This window comes from Squalius cephalus (genome assembly GCF_949319135.1).
Source record: "Squalius cephalus genome assembly, chromosome: 19".
Classification (NCBI taxonomy): domain Eukaryota; kingdom Metazoa; phylum Chordata; class Actinopteri; order Cypriniformes; family Leuciscidae; genus Squalius; species Squalius cephalus.
The window spans coordinates 23,136,458-23,161,800 of NC_137140.1; the positions used below are offsets into that span (position 1 = coordinate 23,136,458).

The following is a 25,343-nucleotide window of genomic DNA, read 5'->3' on the forward strand; positions in this document are numbered from 1 at the left end:
TCGCTCGTTTTGGATCCATCTTGGACACTTCACGTTGGATTGCCGTTAATACGCGACTCTGAAACTGAACTTTTTCACGGCCAAATGCGCACAGAACTCGCGGAGCGCGCATGACGTGTGACTTGGAAGCCAGAGTCTCGGGATCGCGCGCTGGAAGGCAGCCGGTAGATGAGAAGTGCACCAATCAGTTCGCGCAATAGTGCTGATAGCACGCGCAACACAGGAGTGGCGCTCACGAGCTCTTTACCAGCGTCCGGTCAGTCAGTGTCACTGGAGAGCTAGTGCGATCCTCGGCAGTGTTCTGAGACTGCACTAACTGCTCCGGTCATTACTGGAAATGTCATGAGAATGGACATTACGAAAACTAAATAAAGGCATTTGTGAGAATAATACGCGTTTTTCTTCTTTCGGAAAAGTTAAGTGAATTCATTTTACGCAGGACAAGGTTGTCTTCAGCATTGGCGCATCATGACAGCCGAGAGAGAGAAAAAAAGGTAAGTCGCAAGAAATCATTTTATTACTGCTTGAACTATCAGTTATGAATTTACTTTTGTTGTTTACCTTAATTTGAGATTCTCAGCTGAGCTGATTTGCAATAATACTGGCACCAGAGCGAAATAAGAGAAATTTTATGCACATATCGAATTAAAGGATTCCTAATCTTACTGGTGTTGTATTTGAACTGATCTTTCCCCTCCTTTATATATATATATATATATATTTTAAAATAATCTCCCCCTTAATTTTAGTTTCTCAAGACTTTGATATTGGAGAGGTCCGCGCGGAACCTATTTTTGGCTCGCTTTTGTTAATGGACTCGTATAAATGGCTTGAAAAGTTATTAAAATGTCATCAACAGAGTTGCATTGCGACTAAGAAATAACAACGAATGACACACTCGCTGTATCTCAATATGCCTACGGGTTAAAAAAGATTAGATAGGCTACAAATAATTATGTTGCAATCATGATTGGACATGTTCAAAATACTTTCATTATATAAAACAAAACAGTTTATTAAACAAATTGATCCTCAGAGACTGTCAGACTGAGAATAAAAATAACTAATAATAAATAACTACCTTTTGAATTTAAATATCATACTCTGAAAAATATTTTATAATAAGCATACGTTTCTTTGTTTTCATCCATCATCTTTTCTGTAATTTCTACTTGTTTCATGAATTTCTAGAGCTCAATTTTCTTATTTAGTAATTCAATTCAAAGTGGTCAAAAGAGTGCACTGAACTTAAAAAATTAAGGCAGCAATTAAATAAAACTTTACAATATTTTTAAATATTCAGATTTATTTCAGAATTGTAGCTATTTTAATATTTTCTCTAACCTGAGTAACATAATTAACAGTTTTAAAAATCTTTATTGTGTTTATTCTGTTGCAATATATTGTTTACAGTACAATCCGTTTACAGTACAAACATTATGAAAAAGTGTTTTGTCTTTTTAGTCTGTAATTCACCAACTACTTCTGATAATATCTTTGTCAGTTTGATCTTAACTATTACACTAATACATACTAATACATAATTAAATAATACATAATTAGCAATAAATAATACATGTATTTATTGCTGTTTTCCAAACACATTTGGGATTCACATGACCTAATTAAATCCCATTTCAATATTCTACTCAGACACTGAACCCTCTCTTGCACTGTCCCATCCTCCGGTCACACAAATGTCTTTATCCTCCAAGATACAAACCCATATAAGAAATCAGTTGTTAAAAAATATGCATTTGTGTAAATTGTGACTTGGTGATCTGCATGGATGACATTCAGCACAAAATAAACCAGCACTGGCTCTCTGATGCTAAGGCATATTGAAGATGGTTATATGTTCCTCCATGTGTTTCTTGCTGGCTTGTTAACAGGAAGGTAATGTTCCAATTGAAACTGAGTTGATCAGATCAGGTCTCACCTCTCTTTTTAATACGGACAGCGCGAACAGGCCATGATGTGTCCCTGCTCTGGTTTCTTCCATCACTTTATCCGATTCTTATCTCTTATCTGGTTTGTTTAACTTGCTCTACGAGTTTTCATTAGCGCTGTGATTTACCGTGATGTGTTTTGTAATTGGTGCCAGTGGGGTAATGTAATCATTTAACTGTGCTGTTTTAATGACATACATCAAAGCTTGGCTGCACAGAAGCAATTTGCAATATAATATACACAATAGGATTATTCTGACACCCATGGGTTCAGTTATCATATTGTGTTTAACACTGATTCTTTCATTGGTTTATTAGTTGGCAAACTAAAGGTTGGCCATCTCTTTGAGGTTTGGGAAAATCGGATTATCTGTAGTGAATGGCTGCTCTGTACAGTCTGGCTTTTGGCTTTCTGTGAACTCTGGCCTAATCTGGTTGCAGAGAGAGAGATAAAGGGAGGAATGGGTTCACGTCGGCCTGCTAATCACATGATCTGCTCCCTTTGACAGGTTTTGCCTTATACGTGAAGGCGCCCGAGGCAATAGGTGATAGTTACAGCTATCTTGCCATTGTGTTTGCAAGGTCGTTAGGAGTCGTGACAGCTCTTTAGATCCTTTGCTGAAATACAGACTATTTTGGTTTCATACCTGTTGAGAGTCTGATTGACACTTTTAATGTAAAGAACACTGCATGTTGATAACAGGCGGGAGGGGCTACATAGCTGTCGGTCTTGTTATTTTGTTCTAGTAATTCCACGAAAGGTGAAAAGATTGTAAAACAGGGGACAAAGAAGTGAAAACAGCCAGCAGGCCTCTGTCTTCAGGCTATACCTTGACCTGTAGCGCATATAATTCAGAAGTTATTTAGCCAGCTAATGTCGAAAGCGTTTGCAGCGTAACTGGGGGTTGAGGTCAGCAGCTGGACTGTGTGGGAACAGAACTCAGTAGCCTAGTAGAGGGCAGAGGACACAACTCCCCTTCATTTGAGAGATTGAATCCAGTCTGAATGAGGCCAAAGGGTTTGTAATAACTACATCTCAGCACAGCAGAGAGATAAACCTTTACGCTCAGCTCACATCCAAGGGCTGTTTGGGCAGTGTAGATCTGGATTGTTTTACTGAAAAAATAAGTTAGGACTCGGAGTTCACACATTAGGTGATGGTTTCTGATTTCAGCTGGCTGTGAGAGAAATGTTTCTATATGGTTTAAAACAAAACCACTGGAATGGTCAGATATGTGTTTGTTATTATAAATCAAGTCTAACATGTTATGGGCATTATGCATAATGCTGATGGGGTTTTTAAGCGTGTTAACTCTCAACAGGTAGGTTACATCGATATGCCAGTAAGTGACAGTCTTAGTCAATGTTATCAAACCCATATTGAGCAATCTCTATCAGTCAATCTATATTATTCACTCAACAGATTCATTCGGACCACTGATTTATTCAGGAATAAAACAAATAGCTTATGACTACTGTCTTTATGAGTATCGTCTACTCAACCGATTAGTATAAAATACTAAACTTCGCTATGGTGTCTTCTTGCAGATGTGCAGAAGTTTATTCTGTAAATGACTATTTTCGTTGATGTACAACAAAAATAGGCAAGGCAACTGGCAACTTGTCTCTAAAATGTAAGTTACTAGTTTGTTGAACTTGCTCTTGCTTGTGTGATATTGATTACTATATTATTATAGAATTGTTCAGTGAATCAAGTGAAATTTCTGGCATTGATAGGTGTAACTGCTTTCAAACTCAAGAGATCCACCTGGGTTCTCTGGAAAAAAATGTAGTTTCTATTTTAGTTTATAATGTTGTCTGGTGGTGTAACGATCACCAGCGAGAGTGCCCGGGTTAACCATCAGAGGGCACTCCGACCCGGACAATCAACACACATCCACATACTCCATTCCCCATAATCCTTTGCCCAGACCATCATCCATTATCACATTCACCTGCGTCTCATTATCCTGTTCAGCGCACACTATAAAAGCCTGGTTCAGTCTCTGCAAAGTCTTGTATGTGTCTCACTGCAGCGTCTTTGTATCCTGTTTCTTCCATGTCCTGGTCCTCTTGATTCTCTACCTGTTCCCTCGGATTTCTCTCTTTGCCTCAGCCTTGATCTTTTATTGCTTGTTTGGATTGTTTGTTTGTGTATGACCCTTGCCTGTTATTTGGTCTTTGGATTACTCTGTTCAATAAATACTGCATTTGGATCTTCAACCTTCTTGTCTCAAAGCAGTTTGTGACCGGTGGGTTCATGATTTTCAATGCATATCAGACTATAAGAATTAGGGAGCAATGAGCAATGTGCAAGCAAACTGATGCATTGTGCAAATTTTGTAGTGAACTGCATTTTAAAATATAAAGCATATACAATTTTTACATAATACAATATCGTGCAGTTTGTCTGTTATCTAAAAAAACGTCCTTGACGTATGATTGACACTTGCATGAATTTAAGATTTGGATGGTTTCCAGGAAATGATAAGAAATTAGAGCATTTGTAAAAGGCCATATGCTGTTAGAGATTGTCTGGTAGCTCTAGATTACATAAAATCATTTCATTAGTGTTTTGCTGCGTAGTTCTCTATAGCTGTAAATTAATTATATAATTGATTGTATAAGCGCTCAAGCTTTGAAAGGACATCATGCTGAAGTCAAGGAAAACAGTTTCTCCACCCCACCCCCACAAATGAATGTATTGAACTCTGTATGAGTCTGCATTATCTTTCCCCATTTTTTTAACCATTGTGTCTGTATTTTTAGAGCTGCGCTTGATTTCTGCTCGTCAAAACCTGATGAGGTTTCATATATGGTTGGAGACAGAAGGCAGTAACTGTTTGGGTTGAAATGGAAGTTGCCATTCCTCATTTAGCCCTGAGAAAAAGCAGACAGAAAATTCATGTTTAATTCCCATTGGTTTGACCTCTGAGTAAAAACAATCAGCCATTTTCTGTGAGAAATATCCATAGTTACTATTACAATGACAATTTCTGAAAATGGGGGTAGTGGAAGGGCATAAAGGGGGAATTTTGTGGTTGCCAAATATGCTGCTGTATAATAGAGGGCTGATTATCGCATTCCTGCACCCCCGCACTGTGCTGTGCACATTTTACAAACACTCCCAGAGCCGGGTTGACCTGAGCCGGGGAATAGGGGACCCACACTGGGAGGCAGCTACTGGAATTACACCGCTAGATCCTGGTCTCCCACAGACACTGAAACTTAGTGCTGCATACAGGCCATGTGTCATGTGTTGGTATCTGTGTTAGTGTGTTGTTATGTGACGCATTAGAGCACTTGTGGTGTTTCGCCAACAAACAGTGCTGTGGCTTGGTTTTTGTTTTGAGGGCACAGTGCACTGTGGCACACCACACTCAGAGGCCATTGAGAGTTCACTTTTCTATGCCACGCTCTCTTTCACACACTGGCAAGCCACAAACCGCAGAAATCTGTCACCTGGCAAGATAAACGTTTGTGCATTTTTGTTTTCCTTTCACTCTCATTTTTACATTTTCAACTTTGGGTGAATATTCCTTTAAGCTGTACGGTTATATATAGAATGCTATATGGACTAATTTATTGAAGTATATGCTGCATTACTTTTTGTCAACTCATACACTACCATTGAAAAGTTTACAAAATATCTACAAAGTCTACAATCTACTAAAGATTTCTATTTCAAATAAACACTGTTCTTTTGAACTTTCTGTTCATCAAAGAATCATGATTTTTTTTTTAAATCAAGGTTTCCACAAAGTATTAAGTAGCACCCCTGTTTTCAGAATTAATAATAATAAAAAATAAAAAAAAAGTTTAGCATCAAATTAGCATATTACAATGATTTCTGAAAGATCATGTGACACTGAAACCTGGAGTAATGATGCTGAAAATTCAGCTTTGCATCACAGGAATTAATTTCATTTTAAAATATATTAAAGTAGAAAACTGTCACTTTAAATTGTAAGAATAATTCACAATTTTACTGTTCTTTTTACTGTATTTGTGATCAAATAAATGCAGGTGAGCAGAAGAGACTTCTTTCAAAACTATTTAAAAAATCTTACCGACCCCAAACTTTTGAACTGTAGTGTACTTGACTGTCAGGTTATACTGTATAACATGCACTAACAAGCTCAAGATAGACATCTGCATGAACCTGGCCCTGTGACCTGACCTGACCTGACCCAGCCCGATTTGACTGCTACTGTATTTCATTTATTGTGTCAAATTTTAAGAAAAAATTATTCTTGAACCTGTAATGACTCAGTTTTTTTCCCTCTGCAAGTGAGTAAAATAAACCCTGATGCACTGATTCTCACAGGTGTGGTTTTTGCAATGCTTTTGCTTTGACTCAAAGAGGACGTCTGTAGTTTCAAAAAAAGTATGCTCAAAATAAAACAAAATATTTTGAATAATAGTTTATTTTTATTAAAATGGACCCAAAATCTGGCAGTTTGTAAACCTGGGCTGAGATTAAGAAGCACTTTCGCCAATTTTTGTTTGGTCTAAAAGTAATTTTTAATATTTATGAACATTTACCTTTGAGTATATGTGAAATCCAATCATTTCAATCTTAATCCGTGCAATCTGGTATTTCACATGAGGACGGAAACATTTTTACCTTACAGATTTTGCATCAGGTTCAAGTTTGGTGAACTTTGGCACACGAATTTGCCACCAATATAAAGCTGCTTGGTATAGAAGTGACCCCTGCATGAGCAGTGCTTAATTTTGTGTTAATAGACAATAGACTTTCTTTTCCCACAAAGTTTCCCTATTGTGACTGTGCCAACAAAAAGACAATATTCAATCAAAGTTAAAGTTCTTTGTTTTACTCTCCTTCCCACATAAAAATGTATTAAGAACAATAAATAATGTAATGTACATTTAATGTATGTGAGTGAGTATATATCTCTCTAATCACCAATTTAAAAACATGCACACAGTATCTAAGCTGAAGCTCAGCCGACAGGCTATGTTGTGTTAATCAGCCTCCTCTGTTTTCCAGACATCCTTCAGAAAGGCGCAAGGAAAAGTCTCGTGATGCAGCACGCAGCAGGCGCAGTAAAGAGACGGAGGTGTTCTATGAGCTGGCCCATCAGCTGCCGTTACCCCACAGCATCAGCTCTCACCTGGACAAAGCCTCCATCATGAGACTAGCTATCAGCTTTCTGCGCACACACAAACTCTTCAACTCAGGTACACAGCTACACAAATATTTCTGTGCATATTCTATCTGTTGGATTTTCATTGGATTTGCGTATTGTTGTTATTGCTTTTGTTAATTTTCCAAATTTTGGCTTATGTTTTTGATGGTCAACATCGTGATTTTGAAAAACATTAACAAACGTGCTGGTGAGGATGTTTAATAGGAAGTTCTGTATGTTGTCACCTTGGTAGCTGCTTTACATATTGTCGTAAAAAAAATGGTTGTATATATTATTTGCAAATTTACAGACAGCTGCTGTTCAAAAGTTTGGGGTCTGTAAGATTTTTTTATGTTTTTGAGAGAAGTTTCTTCTGCTCATTAAGGCTGCGTTTATTTGATCAAAAATACAGTAAAATAGTAGCCTGGGAAAACCCAGACAACTTCCGGCAAATTCAGATTTGCTCGAGAAGTAGTCTGGCAAAGAGCTCATTCAAGCCCATTTCCATGGCCTAGAAATCACGGCACCAATCAGAAACGTTGAGGCGGGCTTTACACAATGACGATCGCTCTGATTGGTTTTAGGTCTATCCAATTGCGCCCAGAGGCATTTGAGCGACGTCCGTTCAACTTTTAAATGCATTATTATATTCAAATTGCAAACACATGAGGACAGTCTCCATGGAACACCCACTGGCAGATGAACATGCTACTACATTTCTCTCCGAAACGGTAGGAAATTGATTTAATAGAGGATTTTAACTGTGACTCGATGATTGACAGGGCAGTTTATGTGACAGGATGCACGCAACAGATCCGTCCGATAAAGATGACGAAGTAGTATGTCCCAAAGCATGCCTACTTTTTTGCTACACATTCAAAAGTAAATACCTTTTCTTCACAAAAAGAGTACATACTTTTATGGCGTAGTGTAACTTCGGCGAATTGGGATGCAGCATATGGCTTTACACGATGACGATCGCTCTGATTGGTTTTAGGTCTATCCAACTGCGCCCAGAGGCATTTGAGCGACGTCCGTTGGTGACGCCCCTTTGGAAATGATTTGTCTATGGAGCTTTGCCAGACCATAACTCAGTTACTACTGAGAATGGTCTGGTTTTAACCAGGCTAGTAAAATAGTGAAATATTACGACTTTTTTTTTTATTGTCATTTATTTATCATTATCATTCATCATTACTCCAGTTTTCAGTGTCACATGATCCTTCAGAAATCACTCTGATTCAGTGCTTAAGAAACATTATCAATGTTTTTTTGTGAAAACAGTGATACATTTTTCTCAAAAGAACAACATGTTATCTTTGTTAATATTCTAAATGTCTGTCACTTTTAATCAATTTAATGCATCCATGCTGAACAAAAGTAACCCCAAACTTTTGAGCTGTAGTTCATGTGTGTCCAAACCTGCGTTTGGAGATGTCTTCATTTGGAAAGATATTTAGAAATAAAGTAATGTTGTTTTATACTAAGAAATGGGTTCAGGTTAGTTTGTAGTTATTATAATTAGCTTTTCATAAACACCGTAGAGGTCTGTGGTGTGTCCTCATTTAGACAGCTACAGTAAGTAAACATGTTTATGTGTCAGTGAAGTCGGGGTGGGTAGGTCTATGATATGTCCTGTACTCCTTAATATATACAATAAGAAATGCAGGAAGACAGACAAAGAGCACTGCACATTGTTTCCAGACTCCAGTCCTGACGCACATACATGTGTACAGTATGTGTGCATGTCTCTGAGAGAGGGGGATTAAACAATGAAAAGGGAAGAGATGGAATCTGGTGTGTGATGTGGAAGTGGGTGGGGGAAGATCGATGTGTGTGGAGAAACAGGGAAAGAGAGAGATAGCGAGATGTGGAGTAATTAGGGGCTGCTAGTGGTATTGTTTTCTATGAACACTGTACAGTGAATTCTTCTCACACTCTTTTCTTAGCCACAATAATCTCTGTGTTGGCGCCTTTCGGGTCTGCCTGTGATATTTGACGTGCTGTACAGTGTCCGTCTGGATTTTCTGTTTTATTCTTTGACTCTTGATACTGTAGGTCACTAGATTATAAAACTAGAAGCTGTATAAACTGATATGTTCATTGTTGAGGTGTGAGGATGCATTGTCATAAAATTATAGTATCACTTATAGGTGTTAAAGAGGTTGGCCCTGTCCTAAATGGCACACTTCATATGCACTTGCATCTTGTGGATTTACAATGGCTGCTGTGTGTGTGTGTCCTTACATTTGTGTCGATGTGTACTCGATGCGTACCTTAGCCTGAGCATGCAGGCTCCCCTGCGGACTTATACCCGACAGTCAGTGACATTACGTCAAATCGTGTGGACTTAGAGGAAGATTGTGAGGGCTTAGGGTTCTGTTTGGGACAGGGCTGTTATGATTCTCATCTAAAACATATCTCAATCGTAATCTTTCTGCCATAATGAACTTACCTCAAAAGGAATCATTGAGGCATCATATTATATCCTGAATTACTAGCAAAGTCCTTCTGAAGATGTGAATCTTTGAACCCTCATTAGCAAATGGCCCAGGACAGAAAAGCCAAAAAGGATAATCTCCTGTCAACAACTCATCACAACTCATATCTCTTTATCAACTGATTGACCAAGATGAAATTGGGAGCAAATGGAGACTTGTAATCAAATTTCCAGCTTCTCTTTTGTGTCTCATTTTCAAACGGCTCAGTTTTCAATAGAAAGTTCTGTAAAGGACAATTCAACAGTATTAGAATAGCAATAGAAGATGATTGTCTCTTATAGGGAAGACAATTCACAAATGACAGTAGTAAACATGTCAATCGTGTCTCCTAGATCGCAATGGACACTTTTGTCAAGTCTCCTGCTAATCAGATTTTCTCATTTTTGAGCTAAAGAAAAATTTCACAAATTGTTCTCAAATTTTAATGAGCTCAAACATTTCAAATCAAATTCTTCCGAGACCAATTGATCTGAGCTAGCCAGATTAAATGTATTGCCCCATGCTCTTACTGTAAATAATCATATTACTTACACTATCACTCAAAAGTTGGGGGTTAGTAAACATTTTTTTGAAAGATGTTTCTTATTTACACCAATGCTGCATTTATTTATTATCAGTAAAAGAGTATTATTGTGAAATATTATTGCAATTTACTGTAAAATAACTGAAATTTCTATTTTAATATATTTTAAAGTGATATTTATTGTGTGATGGCAAAGCTTAATTTTCAGCATCATTACTCCAGTCTTCAGTGTCACATGATCCTTCAGAAATCATTCCAATATGCTGATTTGTTGCTCAAGAAACATTCCTTATTATTATGATCAATGTTGAAAAGTATTTATGAATGTCTTTACCATCACTTTTGACCAGTTGAATGTGTCCTTGCTGACAAACTGACCTCAAACTTTTGAACTTAAACGAACCTAAACTGTAACTTCCTGAGACATGAAAGAGCAAGCCTATCAGAGAACCTTGTTTACAACCAGAGGCATAAATGATTCTTATAGAGATGGACAGAGGCTGACAATTCTGAGTTCTTGGGTTTGGCTGAGAGCCAGAGAAGTAAGACATAACAGTGAAGTATTTATAGCAGCAGAACGAATGCAGCGGGGCTTGAGGTGGGAGCGCAGACATGGACCACCTGCTGATACCTAAACGCACAATGCGGACACACAGTGCTGATGTCTGAGCAGGGTCAAAGCCTCAGCGCTCAGGACCTCAGTGCCTGATCTGAATGAGTATGGGAGGAGGTCTTATCTGCAGGGAAGCAGACATGAAACTCACAGCATGGAGCCTTGCTTTAATTATTTTCTCAAGTTGTTGATTCTTTTCATGGCATTGTGTACCTCAAACATCCCCTCTTTACTGATCAGCTGAATAGCTCGTTTTTATTCCATGTTACTGTGAATTACTTTTTAATTGAATTTGGGATGTTTACTTTTTTTGTGAATGGTACAGGATATGAGTCTAAGTGTGTGATTGTGCCTTAACATTGGATTTGGATTTGTTTTGATAATTTGCCAGCGTAAATTACAAAAAAAGACCAGATTTTACACTGTACAGACACACATACTAAGCTGCCTTGTCTTTTGTCCCAGGCCGCACAGTGCAACAAACCCGGTACCAGGATGACAGCCAGATGGACAGTCTATATCTGAAGTCTCTGGAAGGCTTTGTTGCTGTGGTAACATCAGATGGGGATATGATATTCCTTTCAGAAAACGTCAGTAAATTTATGGGCCTTACGCAGGTGAGTCTCACCTCATTTCCTTTATTCTTTCAGAAGAAAAGCTTAAATTCTTTATTCTTAAAGAGAAAACCTGTAAAAGCCTTCTGTTACTTCATTGAGCATTTCATTTTACTTGCCTCACAAAATGTTATCAGGTGGAACTGACAGGCCACAGCATCTTTGACTTCACTCACCCCTGCGATCATGAAGAAATTCGAGAGAATCTCAGTGTCAAATCAGGTGAGCATTTTTTGGATACACTGTTACCTTTAAAACCAAAATGGCTGAATCTCCTAGTCCTCTTTATCTCTGGGTGTAATTTGCCATGAAGGTGTCCTTTTCTGATTACACTTATCGCAGTCAGGATGTTACATTTTGTACATTCCTGTGATTGTTCGTGTGAAGACAAATCCACTTTTTTTCGTTTTTTTCGTTTTTGTACAGTCCAGCCTGTAGTCTCTTCTGTAAAGACTTGAGGGCTATATTTTTTCAAACCAGTGTTCAGAAAGTTTGTTTGTACAGTTTTTGTTTCTGTAAAAGCTTCTATCTATCTATCTATGGTTAAAACATTTGGGGAAAATTTTAATTGTAATTTTTCTGATATACACACACACACACACTATATATATAATATTTGTATTTTTTTTTTTTTTTTAAAGAACTCCATGTTTTCCGTGTTTGTTTGTAGGACTGCACAATTTGGACAAAAAATATTGTTCAAATTATGTATCAATTTGAATATAATTCAATAATTATTATTATTATTATTTTATTAATAATAAATAATATTATTAAATAAAATAAGAACTAATTTACTATTGTAATAATATTATTTCACTGTCAAATAAAATAATAATTATTTGATTTTACAGTATGACTGAGCTGGACTAATCCATTGCCATAAACAAGGGGAATTGTTTTACTCAGTTTTATTATTTTCATTCGTTCATTTTGTTTAATTCAATAATTTATATATAAAAAAAGATGTTTGGCTTTAAAAAGAATTCTGGACTTATTATTCAATTATTTTAGACGATGACAGGAATTCAGCAGACTTGATTTGAATAGTTTCAGTGCTAAACATAGCTTGTGAGTTTTATACTTTCATGTCATTTATTGGCACCAAACTTTGTGTGAACTCTGGCCCAAGTTTCTCTAAATTACCATTTCTGTTGCTATCATATAAGCAGTGTGTGTTTGCACACAGACACATACTCATAATGACAGTAAGTGGGCCTTTCCCACAGCACATGTTCCTCCTCCTCTTGTTTTATCTGTCTCTCACTGTCTCTTCCTCTAATCTTTCACGAGCCTGTCACCTGACCTGTTTAGAGCTCTTGAACAAATGATGTAATTTTCTTGCCATTTCATTGGCCACTTGGAGATAATTCCTATGCAATAGCCCATAGAGCTCAATATACTGTCGTTAAGGTTTCGACAGACTGATTCAGCTTCGGTTGAACTTTGCACCTGGCATCCACGACCCACTGACAGAGCAAAGTCCTCTGAATGTGCTAGAAAAAAAGCTTTATGGGCAGCACAATGGTCAATTATAAATACAAAAAAGGATTTTTAAGTATATATCTTAAGAGGTGTTTAATTGGCAGGACCTGTGTATGGCAGAAGAGGTAAAGACATGAGCACGGGCAGAGATTTCTTTATGAGGATGAAGTGTACGGTCACCAACAGAGGTCGCACTGTGAACCTTAAATCAGCCAGCTGGAAGGTAAGAATGCATAAGCATATCATAAAGCTTCATGCAGCGTACACATGCATGTGCTGTCAGGTAAAACATTGTGTCGCCGCTCTGTCTTTCAGGTGCTGCATTGCACGGGGCATCTGCAAGTGTGCAGCAGCCGACCCCCTCAAGTCCTGTGTGGGTTTTCGGAGCCACCCCTCACATGCGTCACTTTGCTGTGTGCGCCGATCCCACACCCCTCGAATATCGACACACCTCTCGACAGCAAGACGTTCATGAGCAGACACAGTATGGACATGAAGTTTATCTACTGCGATGAGAGGCAAGGGACTGTTCACTAATTAGAGTGTGAATGCACATGTGAATGTGTGTTTGTGTATATGTGTGTGTGGTGGGCCCAAAAAATATCTGAAGCTCTGAACACAATACACAGTGTCTGATGTATTTCATATTGAGACAGGACTTTTGTGTAGAATATATATAGAAATTCATTTATTAGCCACAGGCATTTTTTACATTCGTTTACAGCCATTGATCATGATTTGCAGTTGGTTTTAGAGGGAGGGACATACTCATTGTAGAGAGCATTTGATTGGACAAATATCAATGTAGTTCAGGATGAGTCATACTGTCTGAAAGATTATATGTGTGTATCTGCTTAAACTTATGCTACCATTCAAAATTTGGGGGCAGTTTTATTGTTATTATTATTATTTTTTTGTTAATAGTTTTTTATTCAGCAAGAATGCATTTGAATTTTCAATCAAATAAATGCAGTCTTGGTGAGGATGAAAACATAATCTTACTGACCACAAACCTTTGAAAGGTAATGTACTTTTGTGAACATTTAGGAGTACAGTAGCATATGGATCGCCACACATGGACTATCAAAGCTCTCATTTAGATTTCATTGAAGATCACTGTATCTTTGGTAAACAGTGCTGTTTTTCGTTTTGCGCTTATGTTGAGTGCATGTAAGCAACAAAGGTCACTATTGGGAACTCTTATCCTAATCCAGTTCTGCTACTACCTGCATTGTTATCAGTGTGTGGTAAGGGAGAGTGATTATGACCTTTTCTTGTTTTCTTGCTACATTTCTTGAAAGCTCCTAAGGGGCACAATTGACTTCTCTAACAAATCTTGCATAACAAACCAGTGGAGTTAATTTGTCCCCTGGCAATATGGGGCCGGGGCTGCTCTGAGTGCCTGGTCACCCATCTGTACACTGCAGTGGGTGTGTTGTGGAGAAGGTTAACAGCTGAGGTCAGATATTTGCAGGCTTCCATTTAATGGAGTTTATTATTGAGTTCATTAAAAGCCCATACTAGAAAAGGAAATGAGAGGAGGCTACTCCAGAGAAAAACTGGAGGTTCAAATAGAAGAAAAATAACAATTGCATGAGTTTGAATGGAGTATTCAACATCACAAAAAATGATGTGGTGAAGATATTGAGCATTGCAACAAATGCGTTTGTGATTAATAGAGGAGCCCACATCTGCTTTCAATCTAGCATTTGCTACAGTGCTTCAAACACAAAAGAGGATGTGGCCTTTGTCTTTTGGAGGCACTGTGTTGATACGTGTGTGCTGTTCTGTTCTGTCTTTTAATCCAGCAAACAGACATCACAGATAATGATCAGACAGACCAAGTACGACTCTTTTGCACAAGAGATTTATAGCTCCAATAAATAAGGGTCCTGCTTGTAATCATTTGTTCTCTCTAAGCTAAGCTAAGCGGAGAGTTTACATTGGCTCCCAGCAGCACAAGTTTGATTGCTTTCACTAGATGTAATCAACAGTCATGAATCTTGGTTAATGATGGCTTCAGTGCTTTAATTCAATCACACTTTGTTTTGACGGTTCCATTAGTTTTATTCTTGACTTCTCTTTGTGTTTCAGAATCAGCAGCTTGATTGGATACCGACCAGAGGAACTTCTTGGCCGTTCGATGTATGAGTTTTGCCATGCTTTGGATTCTGAAAGCATGACAAAGAGCCACCAAAATCGTGAGTACCTGTCTACATCCAACTAAAACAAAGCCAGGAAACACAAAAACATTATGTGTGGTCCTTTTCTGTTTATACATGAAACAGCTAAACAGATTTGAATTGGAGATGCCAGTCTGAACAAAGCCAAAGTGTTTGATCCGTTCACTTTACCTCCATTTCCTGCACTGGATCAAACACACAAGAAACAACCCAGTAGCTTATTGTGTGAATACCGTTTTGGCTAATTTACCAATCTTTTAAGCAATCTTGACTTTGTCCTGAAATGACTCACAGTCTGGAACAGAACCATGCCTCTCATCTCTGTCCATGGGTAAACTACGTGAGTTCAAAACCTTGAAGACCTGTGGTGTTCCCATGGGCTTGATGACTGAGGGAAACAGATGTCCCGCCGGGCTCCAGGAATTGTTGAGGGATATTTATAAACTGAATGGTTGTTGCATTGCATTATTTATTTGCTTAGCAGATGCCGTAGACTACGTTTAATGTTTTCGGCAACTTTACTTTGGCCTCCTATCTTAAACCTACCATATAGTTCTAACCTTAAAGACTATTTGGGAAAAAAAACTACATTTTGTAGTGCATTTTTATATATGGAAGCCCATTTTCGTTCGTAAGAAGAAAAAACATGCTTTGGTAAATCACAATTTTGAGATAAAAAGTCACATGACCTAATTACGAGATAAAAAGTTGCATAAAAACTTTAAAAGTCATAACTTTTATTATGGGCTTTATCCCATAATTTTGACTTTTTATATTAATTCCGATTTTTAATCTCATAACTATGATTTACCAAAGCATAATTTATTTTCTTATGTGATGGAAATGGGCTTTCATAGTTATGTATATCCATAGCTATGTTTTATTGATTACTTAATGATTTATTTACATTATATTTTTAATGTATTATCTCAGGCAATAAGCAGTGCATAAACTTTTTATTTTACAGGTGCAATGAGATTAGTTCCCTCACATACAATAGCTTGCAGTTTCATCCTAAACCACAAAATGAATCCACTGTTTACAAATGCTCCTGTCAGATCTTGTTTTGAATGTGATTTTCTTTTTTGTATATTTAGAGGACACTGATTTGATTGTTGTTGCCACATTGAGGCTGAGTAGATGGCCTGAATCCCATTATATGTCCTTTGACTTCATCTATAACAACCCAAAAGCTCTCAGATTTGCTCCTTTAGGATGGCCCACCTGATTAGCTAGTGCATTAGCGGCTAACAAGCCTTTGAAGTGTGCAGCACCTCTGTTCTGCTTTCTCTGATGTCTTTAATCCAGATCAGTGCTCTGGTATTCTTCACTAGCCTCTTCCAGTGATAAGTACCTGGAGTATTACCTAATAGTAAGATCTTTTGATTTGAAAAATGACTACAATTACATGATCTGCAGTAATGGACCTTATTCAAAGACTGTATTAGGTGTAAGCCATTTACATGGTGTTACATTTTAAAACTATTCAGTAACACTTTACAATAAGATCTCCTCTGTTAACATTAACTAACATGAACTAACAGTGAGCAATATATTCTTGCAGCATTTATTAAACTTTGTTAATGTTAGTTAATTAAAATGTTCATGTTCGTTCATAGTACATTAGCTAATGTTAACACATATGTCTAACTTTTGATCTTAAAGATGTATTAGTAAATGCTGAGATTAACATGAACTAAGATTAATAAATACTGTAAGAAGTATTGTTTACATGATGCGGAGCCTATCCCAAATAATGTCTAACAAGGAAATAATTAATTTGCCATTTATGTTACAAAACACTGTAAAAACACAGAGTTGTATTATGGTTAGATTTACTTTAATAATCCATCTATTACTCCAGATCTGAATATGGCTATTGAAATTAATGCAATCATGCTGTTCAATTGCAGTGCTTATTCTGAGTATTGTCAAGAGTCATATTAGTTGAATGCATGTACGTAAATGTCCTGGCTATTGAACCTAAATGTAGATGTTGAACTTTTTCATGACCTTTAATGTCTTCATTTTATGGAGGATTATGAGTGTGCTTTTTATTTACACTTTATTTTTTATTTAATTAACTACATGTTTAAGATGTTTAAACACAACACACACACATATACTATATGAAACTATTTAAAAATTGTGTACAATTGTTTAAAAAGTTTGTTACATTTAAAAATGAAATAATAACTTATTATTAGATGCCTGTCCAATGGAATTTTTAACTTGATTATCAACTGATGAAAAATTATATTTGGCATAAATATGGAGTGTATTCATTTATTATTAGTTAAATTTAACAATTTAGGCCATTCCCTCTTTTTCTGTGTTCTTCTTCAGTTTGTAATAAAGGCCAAGTGGTGAGTGGCCAGTACAGAATGCTAGCGAAGCACGGGGGCTACGTTTGGGTGGAGACCCAGGCAACCGTCATCTACAACAACCGCAACTCCCAACCACAGTGCATCATCTGCATCAATTACGTCCTGAGGTACTGTATTAAACGATGATATTAAATGATGATATTGATACTTATGGTACTGTTCTCACGCTGTTGTTGTATTTCAGTTCTGTTGAGGAGCAGTCCCTCATCTTCTCCCTGGATCAGACGGAGGCTCTTTTCAAGCCTTACCACATGCGTAGCATGGGAGAACTGTTCAGCCAGGGTGGAGCTTCCTCTGTTTCAGAAGCTCAGGACATTCTTTTCACTAAGCTAAAGGAGGAGCCTGAGGAGTTAGCTCAGTTAGCGCCCATGCCAGGAGACGCCATCATCGCCCTGGACTTTGGTCAGAGCGCCACCCGGCACTACTTTAACCATTACCCCTACAATACCTTCACCCTCTTCACATCCTCAACCCCCGATTACAAAACTACTCCCATCCTGCATGCATGAACTCTTACTCCTTCCCTTGGCTCTCCTTATTCTACCTCACAACCACAACCACACACATACACTGCCCAGGTCATAAGTTGCGGCAGACGTTGTTGTACTGTAGCTCAGTGGCACTGTAGCTTGGCTTTGCTGCAGGGTACGCAATATGTGACAAAAATAAAAGGAAGCTGAATCTTTCTGCTCCACAGCACATGAGCATCTTATGGCTTAGCGTTGGCTTTAGCATAAACAATTTTGTATTATTAAAAATACGTTTTTGTTTGTTCGTTTTTTTATAATAAAAGTAAATGGTATTTCAACATCACCTGTGTTTTTGAAGGTTTACCAATGACAGCTGGCAGTGTTTGTGTGTTTATTACCCTCACCACGGGGCTATAATGGGTATACTAATTTCACTTTTCATCACAATGCATGTCTTTACAAGTAAAACCACTGCATGTAATGGAAATAACCACCTAATGACCCTTTCAACAGTTTTAATTGTTTCTGGTGATGGCCGAGGTTGTTTTTAACATCCTAATTAATTATGTTACCATTTATTCTCATGTAACTCGCACTCTGAAAATGAGCCAGATCATAGTCAGCACTAAACTTTTGCACATTGTGTTGTTTAAGGTGTGTATATCCACTGTTAGTTGATCTTCCATTGCTCTAGGGGTGAATTCAGGTTGATTGTGACACTTTTTTCCAGTCATCTCAATGGCAAAAAGTGTCCCAATCAACCTGAATTCATCCTATATGTAGTAATTATATGATACTGCATCTCATTTCAGTTATTTTTATCCCACATTGTTTGACTTGTGTCGCGTCCAATGCATTTGCAGAAAGGCCAGAGTTTGAAGAACCTTCTTACTTCTCCAAGTCCACCAAGCTTCCTGTGGTGGGACCGTCATGGGTTGTGGACACGCCACCTGATGGTAGTCCTGATAGAAACCTGCCCAGCATTCCCTCCACCTTCACCGTACCCCAGGCGCCTCCTGCGGGCAATTGCACGCCCTGTACCACACCCTGCTTAAGTGGCTGCAGCAGTAGTTCTACAGTACGTCCCATCCCCATCTGTGACACCAAGAACATTATCGTCCTGTTTTTCAAAAACAGTCATTTATTTTTCATGTTCATTTATGTTGCTGTACCTTTAAGATTTCTAAATTCAAACAATTAAAATTTTTAAACAGTATGTTTTTATAGTACATTGAAATCTCAAATGATCAAGGAAAATTGGTTTTCTCCTAACATGACCTTTTTAAATAGTGACGTAATTATGATTTTGGTGTTTAAGTTGTTTAATGTGTGTATCTGCAGCCTAGCAGTCCAGGAGATTACTGTGGCAGTGGAGAGAGTGATCTGAAGGTGGAACTAACAGAGAAGCTATTTGCTCCTGAATCTGTAGCAACAAATCCCACAGACTCCCAGGTGAGTGAGGCATTTCAGATGACATCCAGATTCTACACAGTTTCAGTCATAGTCTTTTGATATATCCTTTAAATTGAGTCAATATTTTGTCATATTCATTAATTTAGACAATTTTACTCTATTTGATTACAATGAAATATAACTTAAGTAAACAGTAAACTGTAACAGACCATTCTTTAACAATGTGAGTTGCACATTATGACTAGCTTGTAAGTTCAAGTTCACCTGTTCATTCACTTCAATGCCTATGAATGCAAGACGTACAGTAATATTACATTTACTTTGTGGAGATGGCTGATTAGTCGCATACTACATATTTAATTAAAAAGAAATTAATATTTTTATTCAGCAAGGACACATTAAATGGGTCAAAAGTGACAGTAAAGAATTTTACAATGTTATAAAAAAAAAATTCTATTCATCAAAGAATCCTGAAAAAAATGTGTCAATGATTCCACAAAAATATTGGCCAGCACAACTGTTTTCAACATTGATAATAATAAGAAATATTTCTTGAGCATATTAGAATGATTTCTGAAGGATCATGTGACACAGAAGACTGGAGTAATGGCTGCATAAAAATACATTTGCCATTACCGAAATAAATTACATTTTAAAATATATTAAAACAGAAAACAGTTATTTTAAATTGTAATAATATTTGACAATATTACAAAATTATTATATAATAATATATTATGATATATCAGCTCTTTCACCCCAATTCCTGGCATACTTATTACTGATTTGTTCAGAATTTTTCTTTTTGCATTGCAAGAATATTTTTTCACATCAAGTGTTTTAAATGATATCTATCTGTGTGCAGTTGGACCTGAGCGATCTGGACCTGGAGACTCTTGCTCCATATATCCCAATGGATGATGAGGACTTCCAGCTGCACCCCGTTTGTCTGGAGGAGCCGGCGCCTGACACAAGTCCAGGCCTAAGCAAAGCCCTCCAGCACAGCTTCAGCAGTGTAGCTGACCTCTTCCAGCCCCTGAGTCCATTCCCTCCTGACAACAAGAGCAGTCCTCACACGTGTCCAGACACGGCTCATGTGCAGCCTTTCCAAACCGCACCAAACGTCCCACTCTCTTCTGAAGAGGGTAGACAGAGTCTTCAGTGGCCCCCTGACCCACCCTCACAATATCAACGCACAGATATTAGATGCATGGATGACAGAAACACAACAGATCCAGGACAAACATGCAGTTTCACTGCTGTACTGCCACAGCAAAGGTGAATAGAGTTCATCATTCCCTAACACATGCATTTTATTTTGCAATACATGAACTAGGCATCAATGATTAACTAGATTAGGATTTAGTGCAAGTCAAGCCGACAGCTGAATGGGGTCTTAAAACTTTTTGATGAAAGTGCAACCAAATATAAAGGCAGCTATATTTTTATGCATAAAGACCCATTTATACTCTGTGAGAAAATTGTTGTTTGCGATTTAATTTTTTTTAATAGCACTTAAGCCAAAAGAATTTAAAATATTATCTGGAAAATGTACTTGGTTTTAAATTGCATAGTTTGATATACAACAAAAGAGACTTTTGAGTTCAATTAAAATGACTTTGTATAGCAATTTCCACAATTAAAACATTGTTCCAAAGCTTTACAGAGAATACTGTTTTGATGAAGATTAATTATTTTTTTCTAACCTGTGGACCCTAAACCCCTGCTTTAGAACAAACACCTAATCAGAAAATTTTAAGGAATTTCAATGCATTCCTGCATTTTTGAAAGTCTCTTTTGCTCACCAAGGCTGCATTTATTTGATTGATTTAAAAAAAAAAAAAAAAAAAAAAAACAGCTATTGTGAAATATTATTACAATTTAAATAACTGTTTTCTATTTGAATATATTTTAAAATTAGATTTATTACTGTGATGACAAAGCTGAATTTTCATTATTTGACAAAGCTGTCTCCCATTCATAGTAATATGAGTACACTGTCTGTGTAAATCCAAAGTCTTTGATTTAATGCAACTATTAACTATTAAAAGTATTATTTTCTTTTTCTTTAAAAACTTTAATGACCCCAAACTATTGGACAGTAGTGCACTATAAATAGGGTCATAATGTTCATTGATGGATTTATTTTCTTCTTGCTATTTTTAGGTTCTTTGAGAGCTTTGCCCCTGTACAGAAAGGCATGAGCATGGGACAGATCGCTCTCCACAACAACTTCAAACGGAAGCGGCCGTCAGAGTTCGGTTTGTCATGCTCTTTCTCCGACATCCCGAAGGTAAGCTCTCAGATCTCAATATAGACTAATGTAAATGAGTGAAGTTTATATAGTGAAACCAAAGATGGAATATCAACTTAACATGCGTGTTCAGCAGGTGGTACCGCCTCACAAGTCTACAGATGGAATGCGAAAAAGGATGAAGACGATGAACGTCGACAGCTGTGCCTTCTCTGTCAGAAAGTCTCTCAGCACGAGTGTGCTCACAGGTACATCAACTGTCTCTCTCTTTCTATCTTAAGTTGTTTTCCAATGTTTCAATACCCAAATTTACACACTTCGTTGGTCCTTCTTCATAGACAAATTTCCATGCATGCAAAGTGGATTGGTTGCTTGTCACGGCTGCAGTCAATCTCTCAAAGGGACCTCAGAGGATCTCAAACAGCATTTCACAGAGTCATTCTGCTCTCCCAGTAACAGACAATACCACATGATGCCTTCACACAAACACTCAGGTCAGTCACCAGTCCTCACAGCACAAACCAAAATATTACCAACACTTCAACAGTGACAAATATTTCCAACATGATTCATATCTTGGCAGCATCGAAGGGATCATTGAAATAAAATAACAGTTAAATCATTTTATTATTTACGCACCCTCATATCATCCAGAACCTGTATGACATTTTTCTTCTGTAACACACAAAAAGAGATGTTTAGGAGAATGTTCACGCCAAACCGTTCAATAGTTTGGGGTTGGTACATTTCTTAAATGCTTTCGAAAGATGTCTGTTCTGCTCACCAAGGCTGCATTTATTTGATGAAAAATACAGTAAAAACAGTAATATTGTGAAATATTATTACAATTCAAAATTCCATTTTATTATATTTTAAAATGTAATTTATTCCTGTGATGGCAAAGCTGAATTTTAAGCAGTCACATGATCCCTCAGAAATCATTCTGATATGCTGATTTGCTGCTCAAGTAACAATGTTTCTTATTATCAATGTTGAAAAAATGTGTATTTTGATGTATGAAATACATTTTACGTTTACATTGAATCATTTAGCAGACGCTTTTATCCAAAGCGACCTTATAAATCTTTTGTATCATTACTGTCTTTACTGTCACTTTTGACCGGTTTAATAGGTCCTTGTTGAAAATCCTTGTGTATATATTCCAAATTTCGGAAGTCATACTGATTTGTGAAGATCAGATCCGAATTGGACCAATTGTGTCGTTATCTATGTGACATTTGAGTTACAGGTCTCTTTTATTTTTGACAGGCATGATAAGTCAACTGTTGGGCCCATCCTTTGACTCGTACTGTCTGCCGGAGCTGACACGATATGACTGCGAGGTAAACGTGCCTCTACAGGGAAACTTGCATTTGCTTCAGGGCAGTGACCTTCTGAGAGCCTTGGACCAGATCAAGTAGACCCAGAGCTTCTTCAGCGATCCATTCACCCAATGCTTTTTCATCCCATCTTTGTCTGTATATGCTGTTGTCTTGTATGCATGTGTTCTCAGCCTTTATTTAGACCTATTTGTACATTTTCCTTTAACATCTGTTTGATATTTTAATATATATTTGAAAAATCTGATTGTTACTTGTTTGGAATGTGTTCGGACGTACCACGTTCTGTGCTACTATCTCATTGTCTTGTGCCTTCAGATGCTAAGTGTTCTTAACATTTATGGTCAGATTTGCCAGATTCACTGTTGCAGATTTTGCTATGTATATGAATAACAACTAACTAGAGCATATACAAATTATAATATTATATATAGTATAAAATAATGGTAGTTTAATTTGTAACTTATTCATTCAGCTTGGTATACAAATACTGTGTTTATATAAGTCAAAGAGAGTTAAATGTTTTGCAAAAACTATTGCCTTAAATATTTGTTTCGAATTTGTACCAGCAACAAATGTGGCTTAAAACCGTGTCTCTCCGAAATATGTCTGTTTAGTACATTATTAGTGGAATCGTATGCCTCAACTATCCCCTCAACACAATCATAATGAGAAAAATGCTGTAATAAATGTATAGTTTCTGTCATTTAAAGCACTTTATTTTAAAAGATGCAAATGGAAGACCAAAATGAAAAAGCCCCAGTATAGTGGTATGTCTTGGCCATCTTCTCAGGCCCACCAAACACTAACCCTACTCTATAATATCTTTTTTCTGTAGTAACTGAATTGTAAATTCAAAATATTATTTTCTTATACAAACATATATTGTGTCTACATTAGATGAGGTTAAGAGTTCTATGCTCCGGATCTCTGTAACACGTGAAAAAATGTTTGTATTTGGTGTTCAGAAGTGCCTTGGTACTTGGTCTTGTCTACCTATCAGTGGACAGAGATGAATCTGTAGCTTTCTCATTTACAGTACATATCTTATATATACGGTTATTCGATTTTGTATTGTGTATCACCTTCTTGTGATACATTGGGGTTTCTGTGTGTTTCTTAACAAATATATATAAAGCTAATTTTATCTTATAGTTTTCGAGAGAGTCTGTGATTGTTTGTTCTCAGGATAGTCATTTAAAGTAACAAGCATTTGTATTCCAGTCTTTCTTTGTAGCATTAAAAGATATGAAAGATTGCATTGTCTAAAGCAAATTAAAACGTAAATGGTGCTACTTGCATATCATTCTCAGCTTATTTCCATCCTCACCTGTCACCCTTCTTTTATGAGCATAGATCTGAACTTAAATGGTTGTAATTCATGAATGCTTTGCAATACAGACCTAAGGTTGGTCTCTTTAAAGAAGACACTGAAGTGGAAGCAGCTGCAAAATTTACTGTAAACTAAATTTAACTAAAGATTTTTTTTTCATACAAAATTATTTGAACTCTAAAATTGCTAGAAAATCAAAGCCATATATCTAACCAAGTTGTGTTCCAAATTTAAAGTACTGTTTATATGCAAAGCAGTGTTTAAGCTTTCAAATGATACCTAATTTGGTTACTAAAAATGTTTATCACTTTGCCTTATTGTTTCAATAATCTCCTAGTTGCCAAGTTCTATTGTTATTATTGTATGGCTTTTTGAGAGATACAGTATATGCTCAATCTTCCCACTACTGCAGTTCTTATAGACTTCCACTGACTAACCACACACACACACACGTTCAAACAAATGAACATCTGCATTCAGAGCTGGATTATGGACCTGGGCTGCATGAAACAAAAGTATTGTGAGCTAAGTTGATCGTAGAGGCCAATGATTACGATGGTTGATGAATTCATAATGCTATATAGGCTTACGATGCTTTGGGGAAATGACACCCTGGTCAGTGAGCCTCATATAGATACAGTATGAGTAACTATAGTATTAAATTAGTGATTTTAAAGTATATTGGGGGAAACGGTAATAAATTGATGTTTATCAGACCTTTATGCAGCATAATATTATGCAGCAATATTTACTATATGTATAAATGTAAAAGAATTAACAGCAAATTTACATTATCATTGCATCTTATGCATATGATTAATCACCCTTACTTATGGGAGTTTAAGAATGTTCAAGCAAACCAAAAGAATTGGCAGGAGATCCAGAAAATTAACTTGTTTTTAATGACATAACAATTATGCTACAGGAACATTCCGATCCAGGCCTCTGTATCCCACAAGACCATGATACTGTTGGCCGCAAACAAATGTGTAGCGCCAAAATACACAAATGACCATATAAGGGATAAATATTTAAACACTGAACAGGCACACACTTCCTATCAACTGCTTCTGGGAGTCGAGGAAACCTGAGAGAATTGATAAAACCAAAATATACAGGCTGCAT

General features: G+C 36.9%; 2 protein-coding genes across 3 annotated transcripts in view; one reads left to right on the forward strand and one right to left on the reverse strand.

Annotated features, from left to right (window-relative positions):
• The window catches only part of LOC307146748 (oxoeicosanoid receptor 1-like), a 424,896-nt gene that overhangs the window by 254,964 nt on the left and 144,589 nt on the right, over window positions 1-25,343 (reverse strand). The window lies entirely within an intron of this gene.
• Window positions 196-24,177, forward strand: epas1a (endothelial PAS domain protein 1a). Of its 2 annotated transcripts, none has more exons than XM_079850975.1 (16): window positions 196-494; window positions 6,964-7,154; window positions 11,205-11,356; window positions 11,491-11,575; window positions 12,943-13,061; window positions 13,154-13,356; window positions 14,933-15,039; window positions 17,368-17,515; window positions 17,593-17,810; window positions 18,742-18,956; window positions 19,220-19,330; window positions 20,157-20,569; window positions 21,458-21,584; window positions 21,679-21,793; window positions 21,884-22,039; window positions 22,815-24,177. In XM_079850975.1, exons 1-16 carry the CDS (start codon window positions 469-471, stop codon window positions 22,964-22,966), a joined length of 2,538 nt encoding a protein of 845 aa, XP_079707101.1. In that variant the 5' UTR covers window positions 196-468; the 3' UTR covers window positions 22,967-24,177. The 2 variants fall into 2 exon arrangements, with proteins under 2 accessions (XP_079707101.1, XP_079707102.1); XM_079850976.1 differs by having other exon boundaries at window positions 197-494; window positions 21,682-21,793.

Excerpts from the sequence above, each read along its gene's own strand:
- epas1a (XM_079850975.1), top strand. The coding sequence starts at position 469 with ATGACAGCCGAGAGAGAGAAAAAAAG. Across the intron at positions 495-6,963 it reads GCCGAGAGAGAGAAAAAAAG|ACATCCTTCAGAAAGGCGCA; the intron begins GTAAGTCGCAAG and ends TCTGTTTTCCAG. Across the intron at positions 19,331-20,156 it reads CAAATCCCACAGACTCCCAG|TTGGACCTGAGCGATCTGGA; the intron begins GTGAGTGAGGCA and ends ATCTGTGTGCAG.